Source organism: Lycium barbarum, chromosome 1 (genome assembly GCF_019175385.1).
Source record: "Lycium barbarum isolate Lr01 chromosome 1, ASM1917538v2, whole genome shotgun sequence".
In the NCBI taxonomy this organism is placed as follows: domain Eukaryota; kingdom Viridiplantae; phylum Streptophyta; class Magnoliopsida; order Solanales; family Solanaceae; genus Lycium; species Lycium barbarum.
The window spans coordinates 141,793,247-141,810,468 of record NC_083337.1 but is presented as its reverse complement, the minus strand read 5'-3'; the positions used below and the strand labels follow the sequence as shown (position 1 = coordinate 141,810,468).

General features: G+C 35.5%; 2 protein-coding genes across 7 annotated transcripts; both read left to right on the top strand.

Annotated features, from left to right (window-relative positions):
- The first annotated feature begins 7,888 nt into the window (after window positions 1-7,888).
- Window positions 7,889-14,502, top strand: LOC132640778 (calcineurin B-like protein 1). Of its 6 annotated transcripts, none has more exons than XM_060357565.1 (9): window positions 7,889-8,048; window positions 10,157-10,289; window positions 11,889-11,971; window positions 12,674-12,733; window positions 13,030-13,138; window positions 13,246-13,298; window positions 13,694-13,774; window positions 14,041-14,137; window positions 14,230-14,502. In XM_060357565.1, exons 2-8 carry the CDS (start codon window positions 10,211-10,213, stop codon window positions 14,110-14,112), a joined length of 537 nt encoding a protein of 178 aa, XP_060213548.1. In that variant the 5' UTR covers window positions 7,889-8,048; window positions 10,157-10,210; the 3' UTR covers window positions 14,113-14,137; window positions 14,230-14,502. The 6 variants fall into 6 exon arrangements, with proteins under 6 accessions (XP_060213548.1, XP_060213518.1, XP_060213539.1 ...); XM_060357535.1 differs by having other exon boundaries at window positions 14,025-14,137; XM_060357556.1 differs by lacking the exon at window positions 13,694-13,774 and adding an exon at window positions 13,669-13,693.
- A 202-nt stretch (window positions 14,503-14,704) lies between these two features.
- On the top strand, window positions 14,705-16,306 carry LOC132640767 (peroxidase 41-like). The gene has a single exon (XM_060357526.1). The coding sequence runs from the start codon at window positions 15,193-15,195 to the stop codon at window positions 16,168-16,170; it is 978 nt and encodes a 325-aa protein (XP_060213509.1). The 5' UTR covers window positions 14,705-15,192; the 3' UTR covers window positions 16,171-16,306.
- Window positions 16,307-17,222: the final 916 nt, after the last annotated feature.

The following is a 17,222-nucleotide window of genomic DNA, read 5'->3' as shown; positions in this document are numbered from 1 at the left end:
TTCTTGTATATAAAGTGTATATATAATTCCAACATATGTATATATGCTGTAGCAGCCCTTTAGTGGCGACTTTTTTTTCTTTTAACGCCTAAGTTGTTGGGCCGGCCAGCCTTGACATTATTTTGGGCCGACCGACCATTTTTTGGCATTAATTTGGACCGAATGGACACCTAATGAAATTAAGCCCAAACAGTAATTAAATGTGGGATTAGTTTGGCTGAGTGAACACACAGTGTCCTTTTCCCTTTCAATAATACAAGTGGTATATATGATCCTTTTTGTTTCTCTTTTGAAGTGTTCGTTCATGGACAGGCTTTAGCCCATCCCTTGAGGTCAGTGGCGTAATTAGGGCTGGGCTAAAAATTCTCAATTCTAGAAGTTGCAAAATTAAGTTCCTAGCCTAATCATACCAAACTAACTTGGGCCTTCTTTTGGGGTGATCTTTAAATTTTGCCCCTCATATTTGCGGTCTTTAAATTTTGCCCCTCATATTTGTAGTCTTTAAGTTTTGCTCTTAGCTTGGATACCTGAGGTGCTGGGTTCGAACCCTCGCTCAGGCATAAAATAAAAAAAATAATTTCGCAAAGCAGGGCTGGAGGGAGTGTATGCCGGATCCGGCATAAAGTCCTTAAGGAAAAACTAAAGTTATGCCGGAGGGGGCATAACTTTTCCTCAAGGCATAGTTTAGTTATGCCTTATGGGGCAAAACTTTTCCTTAAGGAACTATGCCTTATGGGGCAGACTTTTAATTAAGGCATAACCAAAAGTATGCATCATAAGGCAGAACTTTTCCTTAAGGCATAATTAAAAGTTTGCCTTGAAAAGTAAAAAAAAAAAGTATATGTCTCAAGGCAAAGTCTGCCCCCTCCGGCATAACTTTAGTTTTTCCTTAAGGATTGTATGCCGGATCCGGCATACACTCCCCCCAGCCCTGCCTTGTGAAATTATTTTCTTATTTTATGCCTGAGCGGGGGTTCGAACCCAGAACCTCAGGTATCCAAGCGAAGGGCAAAACTTAAAGAACACAAATATGAGGGGCAAAATTTAAAGACCACCCCAAAAGAAGGGCAATCCGTGCAAAAAAATGACTAACTTGTCCATTCGGTCATTGGCCCTTTTTTTTTTTTTTTGCACGGATTTCCTTCAAAGGCGCTAGTCTTTAATTTTTTTCTCTTCATTTACAAAAGTGGCCAAAAATATACCGAGGTTTTGAATTTGAATCTCCGCTCAGTTAAAAATAAAATCGCAAGGCAAGTGCAAGGCTTCGCGAAAATTCTGCTTTCTTAACGCCTAACTTTTGGCCGAATAGGCCTAATTTTGCTACGAAATTCTACCTTGTGATTTTGTTTTTACTGAGCTGGGATTCAAATCAGAACCTCAAGATACTTTAGGCGAAGGGCGAAAATTAAAGACCACCCCCGAATAAGGGAAATCGTGCAAATCTCCCATTGGGCACACCTCAGCAACTAAAGCTCATTTTAAGGGGTCGTTTGGTTTGAAGAAAAGTTATGTTGGAATTAATTATTCTAATTTTATTTTTTATTGATTGTTTAGTTTGTTTGATTAAAAACACCACGCATTGCATAATTTCTAAGAAGAAGTTATTATTACAAAAATACCCTTTGTCTTATTTAGTAGAAAAAAGGTTTGAGGGACCTCAGAGATATTTTTGTTATTTTCGTTGTTTTATTTAGGAATAACTAATCCCTATACTATTATTCCATCATCTATACTTATCCCGATACTATTTCTAATCCCGATATAACTTATATTCCAATATTCATAATCAAACAAGAGATAAGCCAGTACGAAATTTTTATCTCAGAATTATTTATACTTGTCTAGTCTCTTATAAACAAAGGGATTTGCACTTTTGGACATTCAACATTTTAATCCCAACAAACAGCTTGTATCATGTCAAATTACTTAAACAATACCGTGACCACCTTTCCCTTCAAAACTCCTTCCTTTTGCTCCAATATGACCTGTCATAAAGAAGAGCTTTTGATGTAGTAAAGTTTCTTAACAACTGCTGCTGATATTTTGCACGACTAAATAGCACAAGAGGGGAATTGAGGTATGTCTGATTTTCCTCTAGATGATGGATCAGGTTATTTTATTTGTCCCTAAGTTCAGTTTGCAGAATAATGATAAATAGAAAAGTAACAACACAATATTTTTAAGTGGAAAACATCCTGCTCACAAGGGTGAAAAACCACGACCTACACCTCTACAGGATTTGTCCCAAACTCCACTAAAAGTGTGAACCTCAACAAATTCATATTACAACAATCTACCTAGGCTATTGAGTCCCCTCCGAGTTGCCCTCAACTTGGAGCTGAATTTGACAATTGTTTATACCTATTACAATACTTCTAAAAAAGTTGAAAAGGTACAACTCGATAAACAATCCTAATACAAAATACTACACTTGAAGACTGTAGAGCATTACACTACGAAACATGTTCTTCAATATGGTCCTTTGTATCAGGTCACACTTGAGTAGCCAATTAGAAGTTTCTCAAATATTGTTATTGCTTATTTGCTCGATTTCTCCTTGTCACTCTATGTGAGTGTGTGACCTTCTTCAGTAGAAGATTTGCATATATGTAGCAACTTGTGAGTAGCAATCTAGTCGGTCACAAACACGTTACTTGATAAAGCCCATGAGGAGAAATAGTATTTGAGATGGAGGCAATCTCTTTGCTATCACACGACTTGATATGCTTCACGAGAGTCCGAAGTTTATCCTAGATAATTATTTCAAAGACTCCTAGATCCTATCCGCTAAGTTCATATCTCCAAATTACTTTAATCCAAGAGTTTTGCCGCAACATCTGGACTCTAAGATGAAACATGTATCAATCGACCTAGTTCATTCATTTTGTCAATCATCAAAACATGCAAGGTCCAACAACTGCATACTTCTGGGGAAACTTTGGACTAAAGGTAAAGTTATTTTGTGTGGCCTATAGTTATAAATTCGAATTGTGAATTCAGTCATACGGATGCTTTTCTCAGTAGGTTGCCTATTGAGGTATTCACGAGAAACCAAAAAATCGAACCAAATCAAAGGAACCAATAGACATTTTTTTTAGTTTGATTAGATTTTGATTTTTAATATTAAAAACCTTCAAATAATGATTATATTTTATTTTTAAACAAAAAATACCAAAAAAATAAAACCAAACTACCTTTGTAAATACCTATTTAAGGTGTGATTCTTGTTCACACCCTGTCTAAATGCGAAATACTTCATACGCCAAACTATATACTCCATTGTTTATGTTCTTAGAAATAACACATAATATTTCAACTCAAAAAAGACTAGCTACAATCAGAGGAGGACCCAAGTAGAAGGGTGGGACTGCACATGCACACCCACCCTTCGGAAAAAATTATGTATATATTTGTGTATATATCTTGAGAAATTAGTATATATTTAATTGTGCACTCTAAAAAATGAAAGTGTCTTTGGGGCACATTGGTTGCAACAGCTGCTTCCTTTACATGTCACCTCGAATGGAATCCGAATGTCACTTTTAATTATTTTTTGAGCCTATTTTTAGGAAAACAATAAGCGTTAAATGAGCTCGCCCAGATTTGAACCTGCACTGTCACTGCATGTTGCACAACCTTAGCCACTGAGCTCTCTCTTTCATTTGCTTCACTGTGTTAAATTTTATTTATTATCCATATTTGACCTATATACTTGTATTTTCGCTACTGCTACGCTATTAGTGATCGGTCCGACACGGTATTATCCCTCAGTTGCCATTAAAATTTTAGTTGGCGTTTATGTTAAGATAATGGTGCCCCGCCGTCTTAAAATTCTGGGTCCGTCTCTGGCTACTACCGATTTTGTTTAGACAAAATGGTCAGGAAGTCGTGTCTGCCCTTGGTCTCTTTTTCACTTTACCTTTTATATAGTTGGAACTTTAAAGATTCAAAGAATGTTTTGGTTGAATAGATACGCAGGTGGTGTTGAGCTAATGGCTTTGTTCCACTTTAGCAAATAAAGTGAATTATTCGTCAATACGTTATGTATATTCTCCCTGCAAAAGGAGCATAACGAAAGTCAACAATAATTAAATAATATAATATCTCCTTAATGGTAAAACGGATATATATTGCTTTTTCAATAAAAGGACATCGTTAAGATAAGTACAAAGTGTTTAAATAGTGGTGGTGCACTCAGAATTTTATGGTCATGAGTGCTGACCTCCATTAACTAAAGTTGCTACCAAGGGCGAATTTAGAGGGTGGTGACTTTGTTCACCTGATACCCTTGGTAAAAAATTACAGGGTATATATAAGGTAAATTTTCTGTGTTTTTATATAATATATATAGCTTTGAATATCTTGAACAAATACAAAAGGCTAGCTCAAGTGGTCCAGGGTGTTCAAAATTATCACTAGCGTCCTAGGTTTAATTTCCAAAAACAACGCTATTTTTTATATTTAGCTTTTGTTATTTTTTCGAACCCCATGAGTGAAAATTCTGGATCCGCCACTAATTGCTACTGATCATAAAATATAAGTGGAACTATTTGAACACAATAATAAAAAATGTTAAGCGAAAAAACATTTAAAAAAGTTTAAAAAAAATAGACGAAAAAGGTTAAAAAAAAGAGAATATATATTGGAGTAAAAAGGAGGAGAAATCAGCGGGAAAAAGAACAATGAAAAAATATAAGAACTTTTAAGTTGAAACCAAGTTAAGAGCCTGTTTGGATGGGCTTATGCCTATAAGCTGTTTGCAGCTTATAAGCTAAAAAGAATAAATCGGGGTAGTCTAACTTATTTTTTTTTGGCTTATAAGCTGTTTTCAGCTTATAAGCTGCTTTAGATAAGCTAAGTCAAATGAGCCCAATTATTTTTTTTGAGCTTATTTTAAACACAAAATGACTTTAAGCTGGCTAACCAAACACTCAAAAAAGCTGAAAACAGCTTTTAAGCAACTTATAAGCCAATCCAAACGGGCTCTAAAGTAAAAGTCAACAAACTAAAAAGGAAAGCTAATAAGTAAAGTATAAAAATTAAAGAACAAGTTGTATATGTATAAGAGAAAAAGAAGGGAAAAAGTCAGAGAAAATGAAGATGGGAGCTCTTAAAATAATGCGTAACCACTTGGAATCGAGCCCGCACACTTCAACTATGCGCCTTCAACTCAGGCTCTCAATCAAAAACACCCACCCAAACTTTTGGCTGGTGGGTTCTATTGACACAATATATCAGATTTTAAAATATTTCTATATAAGAATGTATAGTTCAGGTTCGGGACAGTGGGTGCTCGAGCACTCGGACCACTACACATGGGTTCGGCCCTTAAGTGGCCTTCTTTTACTTTTCGACCGTTTGATGTGTTGTGTAGTATTATTCTTTACAAGAATGAGTGTCACAAGATATATAGAAACAAATAATTATTAAGTAGTAATAAGAATTAAAGAGACTACAATTTTGAAATGAAAGTTTTGTGTGTGTCTCTCTCTCTATATGTATAATCTCAGTACTTTGGTGTATTCACCTTGGCGTTTAAATTCAAGTTTTTGCCAAGTTTAAATTTCGTTTGCCTCACCAATATGGTGGGACTGTGGGAGTATAAGTTTTTTGAGAAGAGTGACAATAGTACTATCAAAACCTCTACTGTTTTGTTCCACTAATTATATATTTCTACAGCATTGTTAGTGGCTTCCTTTGTCAGTGGAAGAGTCAAAAGATACTGCAAGGACAATTCACATGTGAAACCTTTCTCCAGTTGCAATGACAAAGGGTATTTAATAGGTACTAATTAGCCCTACCATAAAAGTATGTAACTGCCTAAAATAGAAAAAGTGCTTTAATTAGGAAAGGATAGGACGGAACCAAGGGTAATCAGGGGAACATTTTGGTCCCATCAGAAGGCTTCACCACGTTACTTTGTTCAAGAATATTCTAACATACACAGTTGAGTATAAAATATAGTCAGATTTAGAAATGAAGAATTTTTAAATTTGTGATCTTAAATATATTTAATATTTATATGGTTATGAATAAATTTATGATTCTAAACATGTCATAACATTTTATGGCTATAAAAACTTGTTATTAAGGAAAAAAATTAGTGTACCATTTTTTTTTGCATGAACTAATAAGAAAATAGTGTTATATGAACGAAATGGATGGCTTAATTTTCTTCCAAGCCTTCCAGCGCCAGCATTAACACTGTTGAAGAACTAAAAGGAAGCAAGATGAGAAGTAAAGTTGATTAATAATTAAATACTGCGATTAACAAAATTATAACTAAGAAGTAATGTAGTCATTTGCAATTGTGTAGTTCAATTTAGACTTTGAACCTGGACGTCTTTCCTTTTAACTCCCGACATAGTGGCGTTAATATCGTGAATTGTTACCATATATGTGATTTTACTTATTGAAAAGGGAAAAATAAAAGAAAAGGAAAAGACAACGCAAAAAATATAAATGAAAGAGAACTGTTTATAGGAGACTTTTGTTCAAGTTGTTGTGCATTGAGAGCATTCACAGAGTAAAGGACTACAGAAACGCTTTATAAAATATTCACAAATTGTTGATATGATAAAATAGTTATCGTAGTATTGATTTTCATTTCAGAAAATAAATAGGAGTAACAACTTTCATATATACGTGAGCCACATGATTTCCTAACATGATATTTATCTTGTATTTCTCTTATCATATCCATGAAAGATCAGATGATGTTGTTTATTCAATAAATGGCAGCCAGTTAAAGAAAGTCAAAAACGAAAAAAGATATAAACTCTATTGAATAATCATTTAAGGAGTTAACTACTAATTCTTCCATAATATAATAGAATAGTTGTATGTTTTTTCTTCCCAGTTTCCTCAGAATAGAAAAAGAAACATTCTCGTTGGAAAAAAAAAAAAAGGGAATATTCTCTTGATTAGTAAGTCAGCAAAAAGTATGCTTGAAAATCTATGTAGAATTTATGAATACCCTTTTTTTAGACAAAAAAGAAAGAATTTAATTTTTGTGTACCAGCCCGTTCGGTTGAGCAAAACCTTATTTGTGGGTGTTTGTTAAAATTTGTACCTCTGATTATGCATTAAGACAATACTGTAAAGAAATTCTTAATTTGTCTTAGATACAACGAACAAATGTCTAATGATATATTATCAACACTTTCCAAGAGCCAAAGAAAGAAAACGTCCATTTTAAGTTAACGTAATATATGGATGCCAGTGGTTTCATACCACACAACAAGTAATTCTAACAACTAATTAGTATCTTAACCAGTTTTGCCACTCCATAAAACTTTTGTATCAAAATAGTAGGAGCTTGAATAGAGGCTATTATTAACTCATTAATCACACTAGTGTGTACATTGAAAATTAGGTAATCACGAAATAATATTAATGTTAATTAGTATGGGAACTTCTTTAATCTAGGGATCAATTCCAAGAATAAAGTTGTCCACAACAGAAATTTATATCAAATTTATGAATACATAACATGCGCTATTCATATTAATTAATGAGACTTTTATGAGAAAAAAAACCAATAAGGGCTGTGGTGAGATACATATGTTCCCTACAACGAAAGTCTGACTTCGAGACTTAGGTATGAAAAAGATTATGTAGGGAAGTTAGTCATGCCCAAATGTAGGATACAAATACCGTGTGGGAGAAAAAAACGTGTTATGTACCTGTATATTATTATTGAATTATCACCTTAATATTCGCTTAATACTAATAGATTAACATAAATTTAATGTTTTAATCTAGTATTTCTATTTTTGGAACGATAGAATATTCGTTTTGTCCAGAACCTATCCTGTACTGCCACGTTCTAAAATAACGCGTGCGCATCACTCCTACTGCTTATTACTATTTTGCCTCTCTACTCTTTTTTTCTCTTGCTCACCAGTCACCACCTTCCCAAACTTCATTAAAAGTATGACTCTCTCTAGATATTACATAAGTCCCTTTGAAGCTCACTTTTGAACTACTATTTATTTAATTCCTTCTCGGGCTCTTTTTGTTTGTCTGTTCAGTGGACTGTCTGATCGGTATGTTTTCTTTTCTTAAAATTTTTTCTTGGTTGTTAACTTTTACATGCATGGATTTCTGTGTATTTGTTTTTATACTTATTGGTGCTTGCATTCTTAGAATATAATTTTATGATGGGTCATGAAAGGGGATTAAATGGATGTAACTCAACTAGTTTGAGAGTGACCCATATTTGTTCTTAATGGGTCATGAAAAGAGAGAACGGCGTGGGTGGGTGGGTGGTGGTTAAGGCAAATTTTGAAATTTGTACCGTTTGGTTTCTGGAAGATGAAATATTTATACTTTTGGAAATCAAAATTCAAGATTTCATTAGAAAGTTTTGATCTTTTTTGAGAATCAAGATTTTCCAGCAATTTACCTCGTGTATTTTTATTTAGCTGGCAAACTGATAAACATAAAATAAGGATATACAGATTAAAGTCAGAACTTTTTATAGTATCCATTCTCTATAACAACATTTCACTGTAAGGGCCAAGTTGTTCTAGAACAGACTGTTCATGTTATGTTATGTTCTCTATAACAACATTTGGCTATAGTAGCCAAAATATATCGGAACAAACGATGTTGTTATAGAGAGGTTTGACTGTACAATAAGTAAGTTACATACATTGGAAATGTAAAGTTCTGAACCACAAATTTCACCTTGTTAAATGGGAAAAGGTTAGCCTACCAAAGGATCAGGGTGGGTTGGGAATAAGAGATCTAAACAAACACAACAAGAGCCTACTAATGAAATGGTGGTGGAGGTATGGCCAGGAGACACCTAGCCTCTGGAAAGAGGTGGTCAACGCGAAGTATAGGAAACTTGAGAACTGGTGCACCAAGAAAAATACAGCCCCTCATTGTGTTGGTCCCTGGAAGTACATTAATAATATGAAGGATGACTTCTTCCAGGAAGTGTCCTTTAGGATTGGAAATGGCACCTCTGTAAAGTTTTGGAAAGATAAGTGGTTGCTTAATATTCCCCTGAAAGACTCATCCTAGACTCTTCCTAATAGCAACAGAACCAGACTCCACAGTTGCAAGCAATAGGGATGGAAACATTTGGGATATCCATTTTAGAAGAAATTGGCAGGACTGGGAACTAGGAGAGATCTTTGACCTGTTTAAATCTTTGGAAGGTTTTCCAGTGAATTCACAAACACCAGATAGCCTGAAATGGGGAGAGTCAAGCAAAGGGGTGTTCTCAGTGAATGCGAGTTATAATAGGATGAATACTATCAATGTTTTGACTGATCCTTGGCCTTGAAAATTGATATGGAAGACAAAATTACCCACCAAAGTCAAGTGTTTTACTTGGACAGCCCTCAAAAATGCCATACTAACTCTGGATAATTTAAAAAAGAAGAAGATCCATTTGGTGAACCGATGCTATATGTGCCAAAAAGAGCCAGAGTCAGTTAACCATCTTTTTTTGCACTGCCCTGTTGCAGCAGATCTCAGGCACATGTTTACAGCAATTTTTGGAATCAGTTGGACAATCCCATATAGCTTAAAAGGAGCAGTTGAAAGTCGGAGCTTATGGAAAGTGAACAAAACCCTCAACAAGATCTGGCAAACCTGTGTGTATTTTTTGGTGTTTATGGACAGAGAGGAACAGCAGATGCTTTGATGGGACTTCAACTCCTAACTTTTCTCTAAAATCAAAGTGTTTTAGTTAACCTTTTTAGTTGGAGCAATCTATCCCCTGTGAATGATGTTATCCCCCTTTTAGGTTTCATTGGCTCCCTCTCAGTGGCTTAGCAGCCTTGAGTCTTTTGCTCATGGTTTTAAACTCCCAGCTCTTAATAGTTTTTTTTTTTTGCAGTGTCTGGAGTTTTTAACCTTTTCTTTGTAAAGCTTTTTGCATCTGCTTGATGCTTTTGAATATAACAACTTACTTCATCCAAAAAAAAAAAGTTCCGAAGTGTCAATGTGTTTGGTTGTAGCATGAGACGCTCATCTTTTTTAGGTTATCAATGCGCCCTTATTATAGATAGTTATGAGTTATCCATAGTTGGATATTAAGTATTATGTTCCTTTATAGGAAGTTTTAATTCTTAAATCCTCTGCTTGAATTTGAGCGGTGCAATTGCTTGGTTAAGACGGTTTTGATGATATATTGTAGTGAAGCTGGTTGCTAGGCACTAGTCGTTCCTCCTTGGCCTCCATTCTTCCGTAGATGGGCTGTTTCCATTCCAAGGCAACAAAGCAGTTCCCTGGACACGAAGATCCTGTGGTCCTTTCATCTCAAACTGCCTGTAAGTTATTAATTGACTTTTGTCCAATTGCGATTTTGGTGTGCACTTTTGAATTAAGGTTGCCTTTGAATTTTAGAGGTTTGTGATGAACAATCAGGCAAATTAATGGAAGTCAAAAGCAATGACTTCTGATTTTGATGATTTCCTTGCGATTTCTAAGGTGCTGAGTCCATGTCCGAGTTTATGGCTAGTATTATGAAGTTAGCCTCTCAGTGTTGGATGGGATACTTTTGCTTCTATCTTAAAAATGTGGGAGTATAGCTTGAGACGTCTTTTCTAGGGTGAGATGAGACGTGCGTATCGGAAATTTTTGACTATGATGACTTGGAAATAGAAGAAACATAGACAATGGATAAGTACCTTGAAACATAAACAAGAATTTGAAATGAGATTCATGTTAGGACTTATAAGTTATAACACAATGAAAAACATAATTTTCATCATCGAGCTGTGCAAACAAAACTATTATTTCTGATTTATGTTAAGAATTAGCTTTGAAAGGTTCCTACACTTGCAACATTTGGTGCTGAGAGCTGATCTGTACCCTTGGGTTCTTTGAATTACTCTTACAATGCGCTTGATCACTAAATGTATTAAGTGCCATAAACTGGAGAAGTGAGACATTGGCCTGATGCAGTTCCGAACTTCAGGTCTAGTCATTTCACATCTGGTTATCCCATAGGTTGTCTTGGAACAATTTTAGTTGCTTACATCTATATAACTCGGCTACAGGTGGGGTATCCGAGATGGGTATGGATCTAGATGTCGGATTCATCATCACATCAATATTAGGGTTGGGGGTATGGATCGGTACATATTTTGGTTGAGAAATAAATTAAATGTTTAGTGAACAATGTAATTTAACTCAATTTCTATTTAATTAAGTTAAATGACCACTGATTCAGTGATTTGTGTAATTATGACTGGATTTTTTTTTGATAAGTTAATATAATAATGACTTGATTTTCTTCTATTTAATTAATTAAACATTCATGGTTTACTGTTACTGAACTTCATTAACGGGTGCTGGGATACGGCTTACAATTGTGGAGGATCTGACACGGGTGCGGCATCATTTTTAGAGGATCTGAGCAGCATAGACACCCCCAGTGTTGTCAAAGGCGCGCTTAAAGCGCGCTTAAGCCCTGAAGCGAGGTTCAAACCATGTTGAGCGCTTCGCCTCGCTTTATGTGCGCTTCAGTGTCATCATCAAGGCTCTAAGACATACTTTCCCTTGCCAATGAGCCTCCCTTGAAGGGGTGACACTAGATAATTCATATTTCACTTTATCGTAATATTTTTACAATTCTTTTGTCCATATATTTGTTATTCATGCTTATTATTATTAGTCTTGGACTAAACATATATAGATTTGTATTTTGCACCATTGCGCCTTTTTTCATTAAAGCCCACGCTTTATTTGCGCTTTGCGCTTAAAGCCCCAGCTAACCTTAGAGCTTTTTTGCGCTTTTCGCTTTTGATAACACTGGACACCCCCCCTCCCCCCCACCCCCCGCGTCACCAGTTTTTTTTCCTACTACCCAACCGTCCTTCTTGTTGCTTATATGTTTTCCTCTCTGTTATTTTCCTTTTTTGCAGTTGGTGTGAGCGAAGTTGAAGCATTATTTGAGCTGTTCAAGAATATTAGCAGTTCCGTAATAGATGACGGGCTAATAAGCAAGGTAGTCTTCCCTTAATTGCCCAAACATACTCTTACTGGCTTTCAATGTGGGGTTGTGACTTCCTGCTGCATCATTCCAGATGGATGGTTCATGAGTTAGTGCAATGCTAGGCTAAGTTCTGCGTCTTTCACCTGCATCTTTTTGAGTTTCCTTGTTATCCTTTGACCTTTTGTTGAAATCATAAGTTAGTTATACTTTATTTAAATGATTGAAAGGGATGGAAACTTGAAATCTTACTGGAAGTATCTCAAATCATGACATTTGGTAGGCATTGGGAAACTTTCCTTGACTCAGCTACAACAGGAATCATAATTGTCTTTTCTGATGGTTACTCGATCATGGGATGAAAGAGTTATTTTTGAGGGAGTGAAAAGGTTATTTCTGTGAGATATTTGGTGGAGTTCTCTTTTCCAGATAAACGGCAAACCATAGATTGTCAAAGCTACATGTGACAGAATCAACATGGCTTTGTTTGCAATTCTAGCTTACCTTATCAGTTTTTTGAAGTCTATTGTCTTTGGAGTATATCTCATCCTTGCTTATTTTTACCGTTAATTTCTACTAAATGCAGAATATCAAACTGTTTTGTGCTAAAAATTTTGCTGCAGCAACTTCTGAAGATGGAATTATGGGATTATATATTCCTTCTACGTACTTGGTTTTGTTTTTCTAATGCTCTTGAAAATCATGTTGGTGGTACAGGGAGAATTTCAGTTGGCTCTATTCAAGAACAGAAAAAAAGAAAACCTTTTTGCAAATCGGGTATGATACTTCTTTGATATGCAGCATTTTTTTCCTGTTTGAGATAATGCTGGTTTGCAACTCAAAGTTTGAGCATGCGTTTCAAGAATTGCTCCAAATAAAATTAGCGTGAATGTTATAGCTTGATACGTTGTATCAAAAAACACCTACAGAGGTCCATCAAAATGTGGATTAAGTTACTGAATCCGATGACTTGGGAAGTAGCTAAGATGATTAGATTTACATGTGAAAAGCTCAGAACTTACTTTAAATGAGACATGGTATATTAATTGCCCTTTTGAACTTTGTGGGTGCAGATTTTTGATCTCTTTGATGTAAAGCAAAGAGGAGTTATCGATTTTGGTGATTTTGTTAGGGCACTTAATGTTTTCCACCCAAATGCCCCACAGGAAGAGAAGATTGATTGTAAGTGAAACAAAAGATAAACATAACTGTTTAGTTCCTCTTTTATGTTTCAGATAATGCTGGCACACAAATAGTCACATTGATACTCCATCATTCGGTTATTGCAGTTTCATTTAGGCTTTATGATATGGATGGCACGGGATTCATCGAGCGGCAAGAGGTATGCTATTCTAGATGTTTAAGACCATGCACTTTTCACTCTACTGCTGCTAGTCTATGAGCTGTTACTCTGTTCCTTATTTTAAGTTATAATAGCTTGCACGGAAGACTTAGAGAGAGCCACTTGAGGCATATATTGTACTTACAAGTTACAACTGTACTTCACTTCTTCGCTATGTCCTCTTTATATATTGTATAGCTTCCACACTGAAGTTCTTAGCAGCCAGAAGTTGGAGGAAGCACTCATTTAATATTTGTTTATTTTCCCCTTCCGAGTTCAAAGCGTTGTTTGCGTATAGTTATGCAGATATCAATATCACACTTACATCATGGTTTAATTAATTTCTGGTATCTATCCAATAATTTTGCAGGCTTCATTATCTGTGATTTTGGCAGGTTAAGCAAATGTTGATTGCAATTTTATGCGAATCTCAGATGAAGTTGGCCGATGAGACTGTTGAGATAATACTTGATAAGGTAATTTACTGATGACGACCAATTTAAGTTTCCATCATCCCAGTACTTAAAATTGGTACCTCCCCCTCCCTGTTTGATAAGATGCTAAGGGAACCAATAATTTCTGTTTGCATTTACTATCACTGTAATATGTGGTTGGTTCGTTGCCCAAGAATAGTATATGGGAGATGGCCATTTACAATAGCATTTACTGTTTGCTGATCATTACCATTCCTATTTTAGTAACTAGTAAATGTATTTTAACGTACAGACATTTTTGGAAGCAGACTCAAATCAGGACGGAAAGATTGACAAATCTGAATGGCACAATTTTGTGGGCCGAAATCCTTCATTATTAAAGATAATGACTCTTTCGTATCTAAGGTATCATGTTTTGATATTGATGTGTGGTGAACATTAATATATTAGACATAGGATGTTGTTGTCTGATGAGATTTTTCTTTTTCTTGATTCAGGGATATAACTACTACTTTCCCAAGCTTCGTATTTCATTCTGAAGTTGATGAAGGTGCTACCTAACTATCAAATGTAGTTGAGTAATTAATTGATGCACCTAAGTTTTGTTGGGGAGTTGGAGCTTTTTTTAGAATGTAGAAAAACTAAGGGTGATTAAAATGGAAACAGTAGTGATTGGATCATTAGGTTAAGCTAGCCTCCCGTTAAAAAGTTATTTTGTAAGCAATATTCTGCTGTTTAAGAGTGAGCAGGATAGATAGATTACATTTCAATCCGTTACTGTTTACTCTTTATCTGTTTTGAGTTGGTAAATTTTGCATAACATCCTTGCAAGTTACGAGCATAACCGGGTAAAGAAAACATTATTAGTTTTTTGGTTAAATCATAAATATTCTCTTGAAGAAAAAAGAGAATTCAAGTGAAACATACTAACCATGAAAGCATTTTTGGCACGATCATTGTATTTTAACATAATATAGCAGGTTCATTATTATTTTTATCATGTTACCAATTAATGTTTGTTACAAAAATTTATAGTTTTATCTTATAACAAGTGACCTGATTGTTTGAATTCTTTTTAGACGGTTAGTGTTTACAACTTTAACTCACAATAATAATGTATGCACCTCTAATTGGTTTGGGTTAATTAATTAGAATGAAACAAAGGTTGCACTACTCCTTTCAATCAAGTGGTGAACCGCTCTTCATGCTTAACTAAAATCCAGCCATGAAAATTATCAGCACAAATTCACACGTCTAGAAATGAAGTCAATTTTGTTTCCCCAAGACCTCTCATGACCACAGCATTCCAACTCTTTTCAACTTTCACCTTCTTTCTTCATCTTTTCATCATTCTTTCCTATTTTTTCATATCAAGTTGATCCACCTTCTTTCTTACCCTTTTGGCCTGCCATCACACCATTATTCTGGTGAGAGGAAGCAGGTCTTTTTTTCAATCAACCATGGCTTTGCCATGGATTCTTCTCTTCTTGTTTTCATCATTTGCTTCCATTCCATTCACCAAATCAACCCTCACATTGGACTACTATGCCAAGACATGTCCTAAGTTTGAAGACATTGTTACCGAGATTGTCCATCAAAAGCAACAAGAGTTCCCCGTCACCGCCGCAGCAACCCTACGTCTCTTCTTCCACGACTGTGCTGTGGATGGTTGTGATGCCTCCGTCCTTATAAAATCAACCACCTTCACCAAGCCCGAGCTCGAACATGACATCAACCACTCCCTTGCGGGTGACGGGTTTGATCTCATTTCACGCATCAAGACCGCCCTTGAGCTCTCCTGCCCTGGCGTTGTATCTTGTGCAGACATCTTAGCCTCGGCCACGAGGAATCTCATCGTTATGATAGGTGGACCCCACTATAAAGTCCCTCTAGGTCGGAAAGACGGCCTTGTTTCCCAAGCTACACGTGTAGAAGGGAAACTCGGTCGTGCAAATGAGACGATGGATCAAATGATACAAAAATTCCAAGGTCTAGGTTTCAACATCCAAGAAATGGTTGCATTAGCTGGAGGTGGACACTCTATTGGATTTGCTCATTGCAAGGAATTTGCTGATCGGATATTTGGCGAACCTGATCCAACAATGAACCCGAAATTGGCAGAGAGGTTGAGAGGGATGTGCGGGAATTACACGATGGACACGGACATGGCAGCATTTCTTGATGTGATAACCCCTGGCACTTTTGACAACATGTTGTTCAAGAATTTGATGAAGGGTTTAGGAGTTCTTGGTTCTGATCAATTGCTTTTGAGTGATCCAAGGACAAGGCCATTTGTTGAGAAATATGCAAATGATGCCTTGGCTTTCGCTGCTGATTTTGCTTGTGCCATGGAGAAGCTTAATGTTTATCAAGTTAAAATTGACAATCAAGGAGAAGTGAGGAGGAGATGTGATGCAGTTAACACTGCTCAGCTGTAAAAAAGGCTAAAGAGAAATAAGGATTGTGTATGAGTTCTTGATTGTGTTAACGTTGTTTGAATCAGCATAACTTGTTGATGATGTGCATATGTTTGTGTTTGATGATAAAAAGGATAATTGAATAAGACAGATCATATTATTGATAAGATTTTGTGAAAAAATTTCTGGATCAATGAATAAGGTGGTCATAATAAGGTGTGCTGCTTTGTTCAGACGAAAAACAAATCATGACAATTAGCAAAGAAAAGCTAAAAATCATTTAATTTAATACTACTACTTAAAATTCACTTTTAATTTGGAGTAACTCCTGCTAAACGAGGTAGACAGTTGCAAGATACAGTAATTGGTGATCTTCTTTTCAGTCTAATTATACGTCTTCTTTTAGGAGGTGTTTATGGTTCAGTTTAGCTAGATTTTTCTCTAAAAGGAAAACAAACCAATTAAGTTGGTTTTTCAAACGTTGAAAGTCAATCAGAATAATTAAGCGATTTTTTAAATGTTGAAATTAAACCAACAACAACAACAACATACCCAGTGTAATTCCACAAGTGGGGTCTGGGGAGGGTAAGATGTACGCAGACCTTACCTTTATCTTTGGAATAGAGAGCTTGTTTCCGATAGACCCTCGGCTCAAAAGAAATGTAACCAATGCAGAAACTTAAGAAAAGAAAAAGGGACGGCAAAAATAGCAAATGTACAAAAATGCAGTAACATATATCAATACACATTAGTGGAAAAGAAACTACATGACTACCCTAAAACATACGACTAAAAGTAGGATAACACTGTAAAATGTTGAAATTAAACCAGATCAATTAAATCGGTTTCTCATCGCTTCGGTGTTGTCGGTTTACTCGATTTCTTATTAATTATCTTAAATATATGGCAATATATTTTTAAACACATATTATACTGACATAATGCGTGCGTAGCTAATTTAACAAAATCATATGCATTCTTCAAGAATTTAGTCATTTTCAAGGAATAATAAAATGTTCTTAGAATTTATTTAATTTTTTTTACAAAAAATTAAAGATCTAATTGTGATATAC